Genomic DNA, 21,265 nt, shown 5'->3' with positions numbered 1-21,265 from the left:
CAAAGGCATGTGTGGATGGGGTTTATCTCCCAGAAGAAAAGGGAAATGACTCCCTCAGAAGCAGCTGAGCAGGGTCAATAAAAGCAAGCACCAGCCAACAGGAAGATCAGGCACAGGAAGGCATCAAGAAGAGAGCTTGCAGCTACAGCAGGAACTGAGATGGCTGAGAACACAAAACCAGGCCTAAGAAATGAGAAGAGAGCCACAGGAGACCATCAAAGTACTTGAACTGATGGAAATCAATTCTGATGCCTTCAAAAAACAAAAAAAAAAGGCAGGGAGAAACTGGTTTGGTTTTATTGTTCTCTGTCTTACATGGTTTTCTTCATTGTGCTCTCTGTAAGAAGGTTGATTGATCTGTTTTAAAGCTCTGACCYGGTCAATGTCTTTCTGCACCAAATTTACAGGAAGCAAGCTCGTTGATAAAATGTATATTAAAGTACTATGAAGAACTGGCACTATTCTATTRCAGATGTTGGAATTTATATCCACTTGGACTTCCCTAAAATAGGAATTGAAGTCTGTCAGGAATTGAATAGAATGCCAGGAAATTCTACCTATRGCCTATCAATGGTTTCAATTGACACACACAATTTCAGGAAAATATTTAGAGGGAGATTTTTTACCTGTTATTAAAATAATTAACTTCTGATTCATGGGCTGACCAGTTTTAAACAACGCAAATGAAGGCTGGTAGTCTTGAGTGAAGAATTTTCAGATCTTTAGGGGAAGCCCCACTGCATTGGTATAAAAAATAATGTGCTAAAGCTGATATTTTTGTGCTCATAGATGGAAACAGCTAAAGTGGTTCTCGGAGGAGCTAAAGCTATCTTTCAAAAATGTTGAAGAAATCTTTTCATCTACAAAGCTAAATACAAATCTTTCTAAAACTAAAGGAAGAAAATCTAGGAGGTTTTAGACAAKACATGAAAGACACTCTTCATGCCACTCCTCCCTCTTTTTTTAGCATTCAGTAAGCTGTTGAACATTTCAGAAGGATATTGTTTAAAAAATGAGATGATTATTCCCCAATGGAACAAAGTAAAGAAATGCAATGCTCCTGTTCAGTGCTGTCTGAAGCTGAGGCATCCTTACTACTCGTTCTTCTTCACGATGAATTTCATGTCAGGTTTTGTAACACAATGTAAATACATGGCATCGTTCACATTCACTGATTGTACAGAACCTCTTCATTTTGGCATCCTTTCAATACAGAAATACTTTTTATTAATATTCATTGAGATGGTTATCCCACCTTTCTTTGGGTGCCTTATTTTTAGTTTCATAAGTAGTAGTGTTGACATCTGGTTTGCTAAATTTTGTTAAATAATGAAGTGTGTTGGCACACAAAAAGCTTGTGCCTAAAAAAAGATGAAGAACTGAGCAGTAAGGTTCAGAGGGAGAACTGGAAATGTTTTTACTGAATATTTAAAAGGATACTATCTTTAGCTGTCTGTATATAGCTTTTCAGCTTGCTTAAAAGCTTTTTTCTTTTTTTTTTGTTGTAAGATTCTCACTAACATTTAAACAAAGACAGGAAGGAGTATAAGAGAAAAAGATAGGCATTAAAAAAGGAAAGGAGCACCACAGCCAAGATATTATATATATAACATTATGAGATTAGGATAATAATGGTGGTATAGTTTTCCAGATTTATTTTATTTTCACACAGTGAAAGGGTTCACATTTTTTACACTGGAGGTATTGACCTTAATTTTACAAATTGTGTTTGGTTTCTCATAGTGTGCAGTTAGGATATTTCTGAGTCATAACAAAAATCAATGGGTACAAATAATTCAGATGAACTATCATAATRCAGCTTTTAAATGCTACCACACTGAAATTACTATAATACAAAATCCAATACTTTTGACAGCAAGTATAAGTTTCAGCAATTTTGCTTCATTGTACTGGACAGTCTTGTACTGCACATTAAGTAAGAACATTGAGTGATAAGTTCTGAAGACATAGGTAGGTACCGAAAGCCAACACCATTTATATATTTCTTTCCTATTGGTGAGTCCCATTGTCTCATAGTTTTTGACTACATTCACTGATAAACTAGCAGTTTAGTCTTAAGCAGTTAAAAAGTGAATGATTTCTGAGAAATTCTGCACCATTCTTCATGGAAGTAAAACCCAGAGAACAGGCAAACAACTAAAGCAAGTTATAGTTTCAATAATTTTATTCAATATAATTATATTCAATAATACAATGATGAGATCTATTCAATACAGTGACCCACTTATTTGCTCACTTGCACGACTTCAACTTGTCTGTGGAGTTAGCTGAATCATTATTTTAACCACTTTTTTCTTTTCAAAAGCCTACTTCTAAGGATTCAAAGGTTTGGCGAATTCATCTGTATGCTGAATTATACGTCTCCATCTAAGGGAGCTCTCAATAAAGAACTTCATTTAATACTGTTAAGATAAAAGGCACAAATMCAAACCCCATTTTATTTCTAATAAGCATTAAATGTAAAAGTCATGTATTTTCTAATTAAATAATCAAGAGGATACTGAAAATTCTGGAGTTCTATGTCAGTAKTTGCTAAAGAGAAGAAAAATCCTTCAAGTTGACCTCACTTATGTAAGGTACTGTGTGAAAATACCCAAAATCTTCTATGATGTCAAAGGGCAATCATACCTCACTATTTGTCTAACTAATTTTCTCTGAAATAATTACTGCTTGAAAATTTTATTCTGTGCTCTGTGAAAAATCCCATTATACAGGGAAAAARGGAAACAAAAAGAATAAACAAGCAAAAAGTGGATTCTCCTTGTCCTGACTTCTAGAAACCTGGTCAATCCAGTGCCAACTTCTGTGAAAGTTTTATCATGCAGACCGATAGCAAAAAATAGGTCATTCAATTAAAATTTTAGTGGAGATGTATTAATTAACTACAAGAATATTACTATATCCTTTTGCAGAATAACTCGGTGGTGTACATAAGTCCTTCTTATATCATTATATACTGTAAAGATACTGGCATGAATTTAGGATAGCTTAGTCTTTTTGCCTGCAGTGAGGCAAATGTCTAATTTAGGCAGTCTAGAAGAAATACTGAATAAGAAGTCACATCTTTATTTGTTTGAAGAGCTAAAGGAATAATAACTTTAGACTATTTTTTAAAGTTCTGTAGAATCTTTATAGACAGCTTGTCTCTGTTGTTTTGTCTATTCTGACAGCTGGTTTTGTAATGAAGAAGCTAATTTGTGCAAAGATAAGAATCCTGTGGAGCCTTAAAATAAATGAGAATATTTTTATGGCCATTCAAATGTCACAAGTGTTAAAYTTTATCTTTATCTTAAATTCTCTATAGACTGTTGCTACTAGCAATGAGGATAACATTAGAAAGCTGAGAATTTTRTTTGTCCTCATCTATTTTAGTTCTATTAGAGGACTAAAAGTTAGATCTTCAGGTTAAAAAAAAAGGGGGATGGGTCTGTTTAGGTGMAGATAAAGTATTTATTTCCTGCAGTCTTTTTGACACAAGTTAAAATACGGATTTTACTAAAGGTAATGCAATGTCTTCATTCTTTCTCCTCTCATACAAAATTTCAACTGCAGGTTCAATCAGGAACATATTTTAAAATACACACCTAATTTAAGCAAACAAACATTTCTGAGTCAATTATATTGCACGGGAGCTAAAAAAATATGATTAATAAATCAGGGCAATAATATATATATATATATATATATATCTCCTATATCTAAATCCCTTTTGTTTTGAATAATACCAGAGGCAAAAATATACTGCTCTAAGCTTTTGAAAGATTTAAATTGCCCGGGCTACAATTTTAATTGCTTGCTGCAACAATCCAGAGTATCTCCTCTAAGAAAGTTGAAACCTAAATTCTTGTATTGTCATCTTTTGAATTTGCCCGACACTCAGTGTAACCAGTTCAAGTTTAATTTTCATTTCTTACCATTTTTTCCCCACTGTGKATGGTGCAGAACCCTGCAGTTTGTGTGGGTTCCCATCAAATTACAAAAGCACATGTTAAGTAAAGGATTATCCTGGCAGGCTGTAGGCATACACAAACAACAAAGGAGGATAAAATAGATGCCTTGTTGTTGGACTGGAAGAGCATATTTTGGTCCAATAGCTGGAGCAAATTTCACAAGGGTTTTAAATCTTTTTACAGAGGAAAGAAACTACACATCCTGGGGTCTTCGCTCTCTCATAATCCAGAGTTGTTTGATAGATGTCTTACCACTATAATTCTAAGAGAAAGAACTAGGAAGACTATTTTATGAACTCATTTTACTAGCTTTTCTGTCTACTGAGGGCTCTTTAGTTAACTATGCTGTTGCCTAAATGACCACCTATCCAGTTATTAGTCATAACAGAAAGAAWATGGATTATTTCATCCTCTTGAGAGTTTTTATACTTCTTTTTCATCCCATGAATAATTCTATGGACAAACTCAGCCACAAAATCCTGTTACATAAAAGTGTGACTTTCAAAGAGATTCACAAAAGTGGTTTTGTGTTTGCAATGTTTTATACAGTATAGAAGCCTTTCCTGTCAGCCTCTCCTGTCAGTTTTGTGGTATCACCTTCACTCTTCTGTTTTCTCCTACTTGTTTTCTCAAAATACRTATTAGAATTTGGAAGGGAATAGACTGCATCTTCACATTTTCTAGCATCAATTCTGACAGATCTGGGAGATATTTTTACAGAGACAAAACATAATTATATTTCATAAGCATCCATCTCTGCCTTTTCCTACTTTCAAACTGTACTATTARTTTTATTTATGTGAGTTCTGATATTACTGTGAACAGTATCATTTTTGTCTTTCCATTTATTTCCAGTCTCTAGTGCAAATACAGTTGAAGGGGGAAAAAGTGCTCTTACATTTATTCTACCGTGATGCAGTTCAGTAGCGTGATCCTCTGACATCAGCAGTATTGTCATTCTAATCGGTTTCATACGGCTTGCTGAACCTCAGTGTTCTGTAACATCTAGGCAATACCATGTTGGAGAACAGGCTGTCCACAGGATTTTTTTCCTCCCAAATGAATCATAGAAATTAGAGATAGAAAAGATCAAGTCAGAAGTGGTAATATAATTCCCTTCTGTAAAAGCGGATAAGTTATTCAGGCAAATCTATTTGATCTCTGAAATATTGTCATCGTGGCAGAAGAAGCTGATGTTCAAAGGGGATAGATGTTCTGACCTTGAAAACATGCCCACCCAGTGAACTGTAGAAAGGACGGGCCAGGCAGATACCAGAGCCAAAACCAGGGTCACAGAACTTGAGACATCCACCAYTATACCTGCCTGCCCTTGTTTCTAACTTTCACCTGCAACAGCATGATTTGTTGATTCACTTCAATGTCATTACAGTCTTGATATCTTATGTTATGTCTTAGTTCACTCTTGGCTGGGCGACAAGAGTCACTTTTATCTTTTATTTCTGTGTTTTAAAACTATAAAACTCCATGACAGTGCCAGTTTAATACAATCTTTTTACCAAGGTAAATATGTATTAGCTGCAATAAAATTTTAGATATTTTTGTAAAAGTACAGGCAACTTGTTCAATTTGCTGCTACTTCTAAAGCAAAATGTCTTGGACATGAACCTACTAYGTAGAATCTCAAAGCAAAATAGTTCATGCCACTGCATAATGTAACAGAAAGATGAGCATATCCTGAGGTGCACTGTAGCTCTGAGAGTTATTAAAGTACTTTTTAAAATGGCATTTCTTAAAAGTTGTTAAAAAATACCCAGACCTTGACCACTTTTAGATTTTTTYCAAGTTCAGGTTCTCAAAAGATCTTCATTCCATATCAACTCCTGTCTAGTCCTGTGTTAGCTGCCTAAATGGGCAGTGGTAGTCTACGCCTTGTCTTTAGTTCTGCTTTCCTCAAGTGCTTTATATTTCATGTCACGTAAATCCATCCAGTGTATAGTGCTACCCTTCCTGGCATACCCAGAAATACCTGGGTCTTATCAGTATTGAGATATTCAATACCCCATGCACCTCCTAAATCTGCTGCATAGTACAAACTAAGTATGCCTCTCATGTGAGAGGTCCAATATAAGAGATATTTTCAAAGCAGCCCTGGCATGTCATACAAAACTGCCAGAGGCAAGGAACATCCCCAAGTCTGTAGCACTCCTCCAGCATATGGATTCAATTCCCTTTTGTGCCTGACAGTAAACTCACATCACTTTCCTCTCATGACTGAACCACCAAAAATAGCACCAACAAATATTTTTAGACTGCAAGAAGGAGAGCAGTAGATTTCTCATTCTCATGTGTATTATGGGACTGCAGAAAAAGGTGGTAGGTGGTAAAACCGTGGAAAACTGTATGTTGTTTAGCATATTTGTAAAATTACTTAATCTCATCTGCATACTCTTTGGCTCCAGTCAGCTTGAACCTGTTACCCAGCCATTCCTTTGTTCTGAGTACTACATGATTTGTCACTGCCATTTTCTGCCAATTACTCTTTCATGCATCTGATTTTCTTGGCCAGAAGATGGCACAGGCATTTCAAATTTAATTGCTGCTGCAGCTTCACTGGGAGATTCTGTGTGATAATTAATCTAAATACAGTATAGCATTTTCCTTTCTGAATGCATCAGTAATCTTTCATTTATGCTGTGCTGGTTATGTAAATTTTTCTTCAACTTTCAGCAGAGTGAAACAAAGCATTGCAATATGGATTATTCTGATATCTCTAACAAATCTGTTCCTAAATGTCTCTCAAATATACTGTTATGTAGTTCTCCAGCTGTCCAGACCTGTAAGATTCAGGACCCTGAATTTCTATTAATTGCACTTAAGTGTTGAGGTTAATTAGGCCATTTAAGTAACTGAACTTAYCTGAAACAAAGTATTCCTGCTTTAGTAAGATTGTAAATGAGTTTAAACCTCAAATATTTAATACTTTCCTCAGTGGTAACAAGTTCCCTGCCTATTATTATTACTTCTATAGGCAGTGGCAATGTCTTTAATTGCCCTGTTGGTTTCATCAGTGTCCCAATTAGACTATAGGAGGTCTGAAATTCCATTCTATGTGACAGAAGTGTACATTTGAATGAGGTTTTATGAAAATAACAAAGTAATATAAGGTCTTCTTTTGGCTTAAAAGGAAAGAGAAAGCTTTTCTTACATACGCTAAAAGCTAAAATGTTGTCTGTGGACTTTAAACCATTGACATTTCCCTGCATCACCACCTGCAGCATAAGGGTTAACTTGCTAATGAGAAGCAAAMCTCACAGGCCCATCATGCTATTCAAATTTAATGCGCACGTGGACTTCTTGATTCAGGACAGGTTTATAAATAGTGCCTTTAGTTTAAAAATAGACTTTTCAGATCTAGGGGAGTTGATATTATGATCTGTAAAGTGAATGAAGCTCCCAGGAGTAACTGGAGCTTATGTAATATTTATTCCTACATTTTTGCTCAGCTGTTTTGTGCCATTTTGATGCTGAGCTGCAARGACTGTTAGTTTCTTAGACATTTCAAATCTTTCTTCAGTGAAGCTGCGACTGCACWCTTGTTTGTCTAGGTAACCTGACTTGACTTTGGGATTTTGCCTAAGAAACCATGGTCATTGTCCCCACTTACAGCTATCTTAATTTAGCAATTTTTATTGTGTGTGATCTCTGTAGAAACCCAAACTGTGCTGCCAAGCATAGCAGCTTCCAAAGGTAATGCCAGAAAATTTATGGACTGATCTTTCCCTTGAAACATTCTGACTGGTTCATGTTCCAGGTAGAAGAAACACTGAGGAGACCTAAGATCTCACTCTGGATAGAAGAAGATTTTATTAARTTTGTATTAAGTACTCAAAAACCAGCTTTCACTCCTTGATTATGTAGTTGTTCATGATGTTTTACAAGTGAAATATTGGTGCCAAAGGAAAAACCGTGAGGGCAAAAATGTTCATGGAATGTGAAACAAATCTGTCTTCAATATTTGTCATTAAGACACCATTTTGTGCACCAATACAAGCATTGTCAAAATAGGCAGAGCCTGACAAAATGCCTTTCTAAGGAAGARGTTCATCTTTCTGATGCTGCACCCAGTTATGAGGTACCATATTTAAAGTTTCTGATGCTGCAGGTGTTCACCATGTGAGCACCCAATCATAGTCTTATTTTCAGCTAAAAGCATAAGTGCCCAATTAACATCATGAGCAAAGGCTAGATAATTCAGAAAGATTTCATAATGCCAAAAAATCTATAAGATATCCTGGAGGAAAATCACTAGAAGTATTAGAATTATCAGAAACCAGTGCCTTAAAATTCAAATAAAATTTTTTTGTGCCATTAGATGTATAAAAATTGTGTGCATAACAATCATGGCAGCATGATATTTAAGTACAGCTGAATGTCTACAAAACATGATCAAAATTTATAGGAAAACATCCTGTTAATGAAGGCTAGTTATGAAACAATTGGAAATGACCATTAACATATCTGGCAATATCTCACAAGTTATGAAGAAACAGTAGATATGAATGACATGAACCTGGTCCTTAGAAACTAAGCTTGATCTTGTAAAAATTAGCAATGTTGGACCAATTACACTATCCTTTTTCCTTAACTATATACTTAGCAAGTAAGCATTAGAAATCTGAGTCAATGTCCACTGAAACAAAATCCTTTTATGTAACTCCAATGACTGTTGCATGTATTGTTTAGTCTTACCTAAAAGATAAAGCAACTCCAGTTAGCATAAAGACTAAAACCCTCTTACCTAAAATCGCTGTAACCTGAAGCACTAATGAGAACCTGATGGTCTATGTTTCAAAATGTAGCTACATGATGAAAACATGATGGCTTGTGGGAAGTGTATCTTGTAAGGAGCCAAAGCATTATTCATACAGGAAAAGCTTTGAAATAGTTGAACAGAATAGTGACTTGGCAACCAGTATTAAAAAGTACAGAAATATCTTGTGAGAAAAAGGAGGAGAAAGAATGTAGCATTGATGGTGTTGCCAGCAATATGAGATCTTCTCTAAAATTCACGCAGATTTTCTGAGTACCAAATATTGTATCTGGAGTCCCCCTAAAGCTTTAAAACATTGTTATTTTGTTTCATATATACATAAGTACTTCACAGTCTAAACACTCAAGGAAAGACCAYATCTCCCTCAGTTCTCCTAAAATTGCCAGAAGAATTAGTCATTTTTGATCTGCTGACAAATGTTCMGCCCTGCAGTCTAAGCCTATGGCAGGCATTCAGCTCCACCTAGTCTATGTAAATTTAATCTTTCTCCATTCATATTCTGCACATATTTAAGTTGCTAGACATTTCTGGAAACTTTCTAATTACCATTCAGGACATTCTTAGTACTAAATCTAGGGAATTACAACCCACACAGTTATTTGTATGTTCTACATACAGGTTGCAACTGATACAACTACATGATGTAGTTCTTATTGAGGCTCTTATATTAATTTTGGCATTTTGGCAGTCCCGTAAGAATTTTGTCTTATCATCTGTCAGGTTCACAATTTTTATACTCAGTTTATGTTGCATTGTGCTCTTGGAAAAGTCAAATTGTCTAGGAAAATATTTGTTTTCTGTTGCTTTAATGCAGCTTTATATTCAGCAAGTAKGTCTGATATTGCTCTGCTGAGCAGAAAGGCATCTTTTTCAGTAAGGGTGGTGAAAATATTTAAGGGAACATTGCTTTAGACAGCATCTAAAAACATAACCTGTTCAAGGTGGTTGCCAGTAGATTACCTTTCTTACCACATACATCCATTGCACAACGTTTGCTTAAATTTATTAAAGCTTATTTGGCTTATGTCAAAGTCAAGAAATTCAACCTCTGCCTTCTCAGTTCAGCCAACTGGTGTTAATGCATAATAATATATTCTTTAGGTRCACAAATCACATTTTTTCACAGTAACGTGATCTTACTCTTTAAAGAGAATGAATACCTCTGTGAGGAAGRGTTATTCAAGATTTTGATTTTGTGGCCTTTTTAAAGGGTTCGGTATAAAGCTTCAGGCTTCATTTATAGCATTCTGTTCAAACCTAACTTGGAAGGTAAGAATTAACCCTTTCCTATATATATTTTTGTTACTCACCTCTAAAATACCAAGTATTCTACAAACATAAGAGTATAATTTTGCAATGTGCCATTAAAATATGAGAATTTTATAAATTAGCAATAATTTGCAGTGCTTGTGGTACTTAAAGCTAGGTTCATGTTTTTAAATTGTTTATTATGTAACATATGAAAGTTCAACATCCTTTCAGATCCAACTTCAGGGTCTAAACAATGAACCTCAAAATATAATGCAAACATACAAAAGCCAAAAATTTGTTTACTTGAATTTTCTAATCTGTTTTAGCAAAAAAATTTCCATGCTTATAAGGAAAATGTATCTGAACTAAAGTTTTAAGATAACCCTCCCTTAAAAGCAAATTAAAAGTCCTCTCTGCAAACAGGTATGTGGTTTCCAAGCAGTTTCCAATCTCAATGATTTATTCACWCAGCTGGCATGCTAACCATGAGCTGGCAGCTTGGGGCTTGGTTTCTAAATTCATGATTTATTTTTTATTTGTTTGTTTGTTTGTTTGGTTTTTGTTTGGTTTTTTTTTTGTTTTTGTCTTGATGTTTTTTGTTTGCTTGTTTTTGGGGTTTGTTGTTTGTTGTTTTGTTTTGTTTTGTTTTGGTTTTGTTTCTTGGTTTTTGGTTTTTGGTTTTTTTTTCAAAGACAGATTACCAGGAAATTCTGCTGGCCTCCTGCTAGCCCCCAGTTTTCACAGGAAATAGCTTCTGTTCTGAAGTTTGTCTCTCTCCAGCAGCCAGTTGAGAAAAGCTGGAACCGTGGTACATGAGTTTATGGAAGCCTGAAATTTGGTTGATTCAGAGCCCAAGTGCCTACTCTTCCTAGACTCATTTGTTTCCAAAGCTAAAACTATTCAGAGAAATGTATACCATCTGTCACCTTTCAACACAACACCTTTCTAAAGGGAAAAAACCCTTTTAACTTTGTCCTTTTCATTTGGTTGATGTGGGTAAATAATTACAATATTAACAATATTAATGGTGAGAGGCAGCAGAAGTTTAACTGGATGGCAGAGAAAGAAGTTTGGGATGGACAGTCTCCAGCTAAGCAGGAAGTTAATCAGGAAATATAAATAGAATTCTTTAGAGTACTACATTTTAATAGGTATCTGGAGTTATATGTTACAGTTTCATCAATCCTACAATGTTCTGGGCAGGGGAAAAAACCTGCCAATAGCACCTTTTCATTTACTTTCTGCTTCTTGATTCATCAGATAAACAAAGAGCTCTAAGTTCCATACAGTCCCTTGGTCTTGTATCAGTTGCCACTACGTCAAGGATAAATTCTGAAAGCAGTGCTTTTTTTTCCTGTGTCATCTTCTGCTTAAAGGAGCTCTGATGTTTGTGCTGAAATGATCTGGAATTCTGCCAAAGGCTTCAGGATAAGCATATTTCAGTCTGGCAGTGAATCCATAGTCAAAGACCAAACAACTACAGACACTATGACAAGAAAGTTATTTATAAATCCAGATACAAAATCTATGAAAACCAGTGCAGCAGTCTTTTAGTTGAGGCCATTTGTTCCAGCTGCCATTAGTACAAATATCAAATGTGGTACTTTGTGCATGTATCAAAATTTAAACACAGCAGTGTAGGTGGCATCTGGAGAAAGATAACTTCTATGTTTTTCTCTGTCAGTATTTGCAGACTGAACATTTCTAACTGGTCATTTAAAGCCTAAGATTGGTAAGACACTGCATTTTAAGATATTTGAAATAATATATTTAAAAAGTAACTTTGAGAATTCTAGCAACTAAAATGCCCTCTTAGTCAATAAATACTTTACCTTTCTTACTACTATCTTTCCAGTTATTGTCTGTTTGTGTATTGTATGTTCAAAATAAATGCATAAAGCAATTCACTAAGCCCAACTTGAATTAATAATGAAACTGTACAACATCTAAAGCTAATAATATGTTTTATTACAGGTTGCAATAGAAGCTTGCATTTCATCTTCCATTAATAATCTTAGAATTCCAGAGTAGAATCTCGAACACACAAAGGCCTGTGTATATATGCATTTATATACCTACAAGCATGCATGAATAGATAATATTTAATAGCTTTCTGTACTTGTGGACATGAATAACTAGAGCTTTACATGTAATAGTTATTTTAAAGAAATTAATAAAAGTKACATCAATGTTTCTTGTGAGCTTCTTGTTAGAAATTAGAATGGTTGGAGGCATTCAGACAGGTTATCATTTAAGCAACTAAAAAAAGAAAATATAATCTATTCCTGAAAGATGAATTCAAAACATGATGGATTCCATTGTCTTTGAAGAATATCATGTCTCTTTGTTTAAAAAAATGAGTCAGCAGAATGTTTCATTGCCTAATTTTCCAGTTTGAAAGCAGAGAAAAATGGGGCATCAGTWCCATCTGGGAACTGTCTAGGACACTGCCCAGCATCTTTTCTTCTTGCTGAAGAGCGTGTGCCTCAGTTTAGGAAAGACAACTAAGTCCATGTTCAAYTAGACTCTTAGAAGTTTATTTAAGTGTTTGCCAGCAGATTCAAGAAGAGTAACATCAAAGTGATATTAAAGTCATGGAAGCTTGAAATATAAATGAGAGAAAAGATATTTTAGTTTCAGAACTGGAAACGTTAAGCACTAATGTAATGAAAGAAAAGGAACTTAAATTAAATAAAGAAGGTAAGTGTGAGTTTGGAAATTTATTAGTAACATTGTTTCAAGAGAGGCTATTTAAAACCAAAGCAAGACCTAAARATATGAATATTTTAATTTGATATGAATTCTAAGTCTTTGTGATTGAAAGAATCCAAGCAAATAACATGGTAAAAATACTAAGTCATGGTAATTAACCTTAAAGGCAGTTTTCTTTCAAAAGGTGCACCTTTAAGTTAAGCTACCTTTTTAGACTAAAAATGAGTGTCTTATTTCTGATATATAACAATGAATTTTGATCTAGAAAGTAGAAACTAATTACATTTAAAGTGTTCCACTGAGCCTACTCATTAATATATTGAGAACAGAAATGACAGAAAAGAGCAAAATAAAAACTAATACCTGCCTTTTTATATTTATTTTACAGGAAATGTGTTTGTTGTAAGCCTGGCAGTTGCAGACTTGATAGTAGCTATCTACCCTTATCCACTGGTCCTCACATCTGTGTTTTACAACGGATGGAAACTGGGATACCTACACTGCCAGATTAGTGGCTTCTTGATGGGCCTAAGTGTCATTGGATCAATCTTCAATATTACAGGCATCGCTATCAATCGGTACTGCTATATCTGCCACAGTCTCAAATACGACAAGCTGTACAGCGACAAGAATTCATTGTGCTATATTGTTCTTATATGGGTCCTAACGTTTGTTGCTATCGTGCCCAATCTGTTTGTGGGATCGCTGCAGTACGACCCCAGGATTTACTCATGTACGTTTGCRCAGTCTGTGAGCTCAGCGTATACGATAGCGGTCGTGTTTTTCCACTTCCTGCTCCCCATAGCTGTGGTTACTTTCTGTTACTTGCGAATATGGATCCTCGTTATCCAGGTAAGGCGAAGGGTTAAGCCAGACAACAACCCTAGGCTGAAACCACATGACTTCAGAAACTTTGTAACCATGTTTGTGGTGTTTGTACTGTTTGCAGTCTGCTGGGCTCCTCTGAACTTTATAGGCCTTGCTGTGGCTGTCAACCCCAAAACCGTAATCCCTAGGATTCCAGAGTGGTTGTTTGTATCTAGTTATTACATGGCRTATTTCAACAGCTGCCTTAATGCCATAGTATATGGACTCCTGAACCAGAACTTCAGAAGAGAATACAAGAGAATAATTGTTACTTTTTGTACGGCAAAAGTTTTTTTCCAGGATAGTTCTAATGATGCAGGAGACAGAATGAGAAGTAAACCTTCTCCACTGATTACAAACAACAATCAGGTGAAGGTGGACTCTGTCTGAAGATGGGAATCTTACTGTTACCACTCAACAGCATCCAAATAAAGTATTTATTTTATTAGACCCCTGTTAAATATTATAGTGAAATGTATTTCTACACTAAAAGCACTTTGATCAATTTCCTTGCTTGGTATTTGGGAACTTGTTACAGAGCCTTGACACACAGATCCTATCATATAATGGTATATCTCTTGTATATTGACATAATGATATCCTCGAGGAAAAAAAAAGTTGTGAATGGATACTTTTTTCTTAGATGGAGATAAACACCTAGAAATAGATTGAATCAGAAGTATCCATATTGCCCGGTCCAGTAAAAAAAAAATCATAAAACTATTACTGCCCTTTCCACATGCTTTTTCTGGCCAAGTTATGGTCCTGATTCTAAAACCTCYGAAAATTGCTTTTAAAAGATGAAATCAGACCTTTATGTAATATATTAGGAGATGTGAAGTGAAAAATCAAGGTAATTGAAAATTCATTAGGATTTTTGATAAGTACCTTTATCTATATTTCTCTGCTACTAACATGGACACGAATATAATTTTTTGGATATTAAACCTCACCAGCCCTCCTAGGRATGACATTCTCAATTGACTTCTCAATTTTAAAATAGCTTTTAGGAGGAGAAACATGCCTGAATGATTATCTTCAAAGCTCCAAGGGCAGGAGGATAAACAGCAAGGAAAGAAAAGAGCCATGATTCATCAGCTCAAGCCGTTTCAGCATGAAAAAGAGGTGTAGGAGGGTTGGGAAGAGAAATTTAAATGACCATTATTTCTGTAGAGGCGGTAACTCATGAAATCAGGAAATGCCCCAGAGGAGTTTCTGGGGAAACACCTTCYAGAAACATAAGTGAGGAAGAACTGTTATATCTCACTTGTATACAAGACAGATGTTCTAAATCTCTGTGAGAAGAAGATTAATGCATTTAATAGGAGTGATAGCTGAGTATGACAATTTTGTCTGGTTAGTGGTGTCTTAAGCCCATGAAATCCTGGGAAATGAGACATATATACAGGGTGAATACTGAACATCTTTCTGAAACTGATCTTCTGAGAATAACCTGAGACTATTTTTTAATCTGCCACAGATAAGATTTTCAAATTAATAATTAGGTGTTTACCACAATTATGAACATAGWGTAAAAGCCTAGAACAATCAGACACCTTTAAATAACAGAAAAGAGAAGATACTACTTAAAACAATGGTACAAAGAGGAACACGTGATTCTCAGGACAGCAGCTGCTGTGTGGACTTTCCACAGGCAGCAGGGACCTCTTCAGGCAGGGGAATTACACTGTGAGGTGAGGAAGAATGACTAGACAGGGTGTCTCCTGCAACAATGAATCTGTCTTTATAATGAAGTCCTCCAGCGGAGAAAAGCAATTCACAACAATAGGATTCACCTTCAAATTGACCTTAAAGACCATTTAGTTCTGAAAAGAAGCTTCAATTGTCATACATTTAATGCTACATTGTTTGTACTTACAGTGATGTCAAGTACACTTGAGCTTTTCCAAGCCAATTCCAACAATGTCAATGGGACTAAGAGTTTCTGAATAGACATCAGACCTTTGTTAATCTATGTTAAAATGTGAGTTTTACTTAAACAGCTATTTTAAAGTATTATTTACTATACTGGAGATTTTCTTGAGRTTATATGTCTTAGAAAACAACAGTCATTCTGTCGTAGAACTCCTTAAATGGCATAAAAATCTAACAGCATTTCATCTTTCTTGGATCATAAATTAGTGTACACTTGGCTTAATAATGAACTAAAAGGGAATGGATTCATATTTGAATATGAAATGTCAGTGGGAATCCCTGCTGATACTTCATCATCTGACCAGTTTCTTACCTTAAAAACAGGTGCCTCATGTCAAGTTAACAACAGAAAAAAATGAATAACATTGTATAACCTTGGATATGAACTAGTAAGTCAATGCATTGTTAGGTGCTTGACTCATCTTTGTTTACATTTTCCAGTCAGAACCACTGTGTAAATAACCAGCTATCTTCTCTTGTGGTATCATCATATGATGAGATATGATACAACATGATTTACAGCATAAAGTATATCACAGCTTTCTTCACTGTGATTTCATCCTTGAAGGATGCTTAGCTCTGTAATTTTATTGCTTTGTGTGTAGTGATTTTAGAATAGCAACGGAGGCATGACCACCTTATAAGTAAATGAGTTTTTCATGCAAGAAAAATACTATTTAAATTCTTACAAAAATTGCCTTATTTAAAGTATATTTTCAATGAAAATAATGTCTTATTATATATCTAATAAAGTAGCATAAAGACAGTTAAAGTAGCTTAATCATTAGTAAGTTTAGAATTTTCAAATATCTTTCACTTTCCATTTCCAACAGAAAATGTGCACCTCTATCATGTCTACACATTTATGAGCYGGTTCTAGACACTGTATCCAATATGTGGGTTATCTGAGGAATTAAAATCCCCTGTAATTTGCAAGTGCTAAAATATATTTTTGATGACAATGAAAATGGTTTGCTATATACAACAGAAGATATTGTACCAAAGGTATATATTTTACTGAATAGGCCTGTAATAAAAATGGAGAGCATTTTTCAGAGCTGTATTTTGAAATATTTGTATTAAATCTATATCAGAGAAATGTGCATGTTGGTGATGTTATGAGCTGCTAAATATAGCAATAATTTTAAGAAATTTATCTCTTGTTCTTCTTTGGGGGGAGAGTTGAGAATTTTGTTTAAATTACTGTGGATGAAAAATCTGGGCAATATCTGCYGCCCTCTTGAGATTACTTTTGCATTTACTGCCACTCTGAAGTATGTTTTAGGTAAGGACTGTAAAACCACTCATTGCAAAAGTGGGAGAATAATGATGCTTAACTCTGCAGTAATGGWTACTTTTAATTCAAGCCTATTGCTTCAAAGGAGCCAAAGTGATTCATGTGAGACAATCAGCAGCCTTGTCAGCTGCTCACTGACAATGAGYATGACAATGTAAGTCAGCACTTCACAAGATCTGACTCTTTATAGTCAACATAAAGATGACTAGTGAAAATAATGATTTCTGTCCATTTGAAGGAGATGGAGTTTGCAACATCTTAAATTAGTTCCTTCTGTGAAAGTGGATGAGCCATGGCATGTTTTTTTGTATTCCAAGTCATTAAATTTTCCCCAATATGAAAGGTTAACATAGCACAGCTGCATTACCAAGAGTTCTGTCTGGGTGATTTAGATAGTGTACTTGTCCTATAGCATCAGCCAGTCATCAGCCCTGGATAGATTTATTCCTAAAAAGTAAGTCTTAGGAGTCTGCAGCATCTGCAGAGGCCCATCCCTTTCCCACTTYCTACCCATTTGTGGTTTGAGCCCCAGTGAAGCCAAAGGACTTCTGTGAAGGAGAAGTGAAACATGCCTGCCCCCTCCCTGTATGCAACACACTGCAGACTTATAGCCTTATYGACCTCTACCTTATCCTACAAGGATTTCTTTCCTATACCACAGTCTTGATTATGTCATCAGTCCATATATGATCTTCTCAACACACCTTGAACCCTTACAGATAGATAGGTTATTGGTGGTCATCTACATTAAAAACTTCACATTTACAAAGAAGCTTGGCATTATTACATATTTACCAGCAAAGAGAATCTTAATGAATATATTAATATCAAACAGGGTAGTAATTGTATTTAAACTGTAACTGTATGCAACAATGTAGTTTCATTTGCAATAGCTTTGCACATTTTCTTCTACACTGGGCTAGTGCAAGTGCATAGATATGAAGCAAACATATGTTATTTCAATAGACATAATATGTAGCAATGATTTTACTTCTTTTTCTTTTCCTTCTAATTTGTTTTAGAAGGCAGGTATATGAATCATCCATAATAAACTATCGTGAACAATCTGAATCTGTGTATAGTGCATCCTTGTATAATCATCACATCTTTTTCTTTGGAACACTTTTGAAATGGTATCATGTTAGACCTGATTAACTATGATATATCAAGGGAACTKTTATTTCCCTTAAATGACACTGGAAAAAATAATTTTAAAAGCTTCTTAAAATGTAATACAAGTACAAAAATATACCTGGTCATCCAATTTAAAATATAATTTCAAAAATTCCTTCTATTTGAATAACTTGTTCACAAACTGTAGTAATATAGATGGACTGTTAATCTTTAATTATTTTCTAATAACTGTTTTCTAATTATCATTAATATGGTTTATGAATAATCAAGAATTACAAATGTYTGTCATGTTGTCATTGAGGCTTGCAAAATCACACATACTAAAGCCAACTTTCTTAGCAGAAAAAATATTCAAGTAGTGGCCTGGCTTATAGCCCATGTACTGTATCTCAAATTTTTGCCTGTAATAAGAATTTCATATGTGGTTTTATGAATTTACTTATTAAAAAATATTATTCCTACCTCAAATATGTGTCCGAGAGATTGCAATGTGAATAAGGTAGAAAAGATTCACAGTATAAGTCAATAGCCTTTAAAATTTTTAATAGAAACAAAAGTAAATTCAGCAAAGATGYACATATATTAATAATGATCACAGAAATTATTTTCCCAGTTGAGTATTTTCCCATCACTCAAACCATCCCAWCTATCAAACACTAACCAAAGTATGCACATTTTGAGAACTATGTTATTTATAGATGGCTATACCCAAACAGCCTTTGAGACATGAGAGTTTCATCTTACAAAAACCTGTACAGCTTCAATGATTCACGTCAGCTGAAGATTTTGGCAAATTGGAGTTCATAAATCTAAAAATTAGCTATTTTACATTATTACACAAGCAATATATATTTTATTTCTATGAAATTCCTCAACTGTCAGCTGTCCAGGTTGSAAGAAGGTGAATTTGCCTGCTAATGAGCTGCAAAATTAACCTCATGCAGTGGAACTCTCTCTGTGATTTGTCATTTCTAAGTAAATATATGTCATTTCATARGTAAATATAAAATGTCAGTAGTCTTTTATGTGGCTTCATTCTTAGTTGTATAAGTAGCATCGATTTACCACAATATTATACCAAACAAGAGATTTAGAGACAGRAAGTTTACTTGCCATTATTTTTTGTGCTTATATTACATTACACGGATTTCATTTAAGCACAACAAGAATTTCAATTTGTGTGTTTGTTTCCAGATTCTAAAACTTTTGTACTGAAATACATACTSTTCTTCAATATGTACAAATATTCAACTAGTTTATAAAAGTCGTAGAAATACAATGTTCTCTGATRTGTCTCAGACCAAAGTATTTTTCCTCTCAATTTACGCTGTGAAATTTTCTGCCACAGAGCACTGCCCACACAAACTCTAAACAGGTACAAAAAATAATTTCACTGATTCACAGAAAGAAGGTTCTGTTCACTGTTTAATGGCACAACATCAGATGTTTAAAAATTAACATGGAAAAACTTCATTAAGCCATTTGTGATAATATTTGAAGTTACACAAAAATATTATGCATATCTATGGATTGTATATGCATGCTTTACAAACCCTAAGTCATGTAAATAGAGATGTCTKCAAAATACTATATTCAAGTAGATGATAACAACCAGCATAAAGAAACGTAACTACTACAGGCACATTAAGCCAACTACAAAGCCCCTAGATCCCCAAATTTCTCTCTCAGACTGGCTGAAAAGCTAATATGCCAATAATTTGCTCAGTCTGTTCTACTCTTTCCTGATAGTTTATTAACATTCAATAGCTCTCTCACCATAAATTGTGCCTAACTTGAAAGCAGAAATATTAACTGTTTCATTAATATTTATGTTCATACCAGTCATCTCTCCCAACCAATTTTGATGTTAATGCAATTTYCCAGGACAACTCTTAGAAACAGATCTTCTTCCAAAAATAATCCTTTCTCCTCTCAATCTCAGATAACATGTTTTTCTTTCTCAGTTGTGACTATTCTATAGGTTGGCTGTCCTTTTTCCGCCTGTTCATACCAGTGAACATATACCATAGTGCTCTTTACTCAAAATGTCCTATTGATAATGATCTATTACCATAAGRATCATAATGATCATAATGATCTATTATGACCACTCGTGGTTTTTAACAGTAGTTCAATATCAATTAAATACTGTCTTACAGATAAATTAAAKACAATATTTTCAGTGCTAGTCACTCTGAAAAAGCTCTGATTTAATACAAGCATAAAAGTTTATAGCATGAATAAAACTCCAAGGGTTTCTATTCTTTAAATATAAACTTTGATTTATACATTTTATAGCAATTATTTTTCTTTTAAGTGCTCATTAATCCCATTTATCTCCTATCTTTTTCTCCACATGTCAAGAACCCAGCTTCTGTGCTAAGGTAGGAATTAAATAGTTGCTAGAATAAGGGCTGCATTTGACCTCTCCTATGGGCTGTGTCAGGAAGGAAAGTCAAATTCGGAATAGGTAACCCTGACAAAAATAAGTGTCTGTTTACCAATATTTTAGAGAAATAAAATAAAGTTTATTTCTAGAAGAGCTCAGCAATAAGGAATAGTTAGTAAGAAATCATCTCTGATGTTACCCTCAAAAGACTGTTAGTGGAAAAAGGGATCCTGTGTTATATATGAACTAAAATTTTACTGCTAGTCTAACTAATTTTTTAATGTTCTATTTAAAAAGTGGAAGTTATTCTTAGTTCAGTTGCAATTAAATTAACACTTGAMGTATAAACCATCTAAGTATTATAGAAAATATTTATTCATTACAAGATTCAGGTCACGTATATGACTACACATGAAGTATAGTTTTATACATATATCTTAACATATAGGCCTTCTTCCTCTTTTAACACTCATTCTTTCTCAGTACTTCTGGATTATTGTTATGCTCCTATTTGTTGAGATGAGGAAGCCATAAAGAAACTGTAAAGCTGTAAAGCCATCAAAACCTCCAAGCCTGAATGAAAGGAGCAGCCTGGGTACAGCTTCTGTTTGTGTAATTTTTTTTAATAAAATTCTTCTCTTTTGATTCTTAGCAACATATCTGGCAGGAGTAGTAGAACTGTCACTCCCTCAGCCTATGGGAAACAGCATGTGAAACACAACAGCCCATAGTGGAAAGTTTATGTTCTTTGGGATATTTTTTTTTGTCATGGGAGGTCCACGAATCATGAAACCAGTAGGCGTTTTGTCATCCCAAACAGACTTAAGGGTCTGTTAGGCAGATGTCTGCTTTATCTGGACCAGGCAGTCAGACTGGGCCTAAACAGGACTCTCCGACTTCTTTCTTAAATTGTGTCT

General features: G+C 34.6%; 1 protein-coding gene across 1 annotated transcript in view; it reads left to right on the top strand.

Moving 5' to 3' along the window:
* The window catches only part of MTNR1A (melatonin receptor 1A), a 50,883-nt gene extending 36,900 nt beyond the window's left edge, over positions 1-13,983 (top strand). The window contains exon 2 of the mRNA XM_057370246.1: positions 13,115-13,983. Within this exon, the coding sequence (XP_057226229.1) occupies positions 13,115-13,983 (869 nt within the window). The remainder of the gene's footprint in view (positions 1-13,114) is intronic.
* Positions 13,984-21,265: the final 7,282 nt, after the last annotated feature.

This window comes from Malurus melanocephalus, unplaced genomic scaffold, assembly GCF_030028575.1.
Source record: "Malurus melanocephalus ecotype Western Australia unplaced genomic scaffold, MMel_1.1 scaffold_121, whole genome shotgun sequence".
Classification (NCBI taxonomy): Eukaryota; Metazoa; Chordata; class Aves; order Passeriformes; family Maluridae; genus Malurus; species Malurus melanocephalus.
The sequence above is the reverse complement of the archived record's forward strand: the minus strand, read 5'-3'. Positions and strand labels throughout refer to the sequence as shown.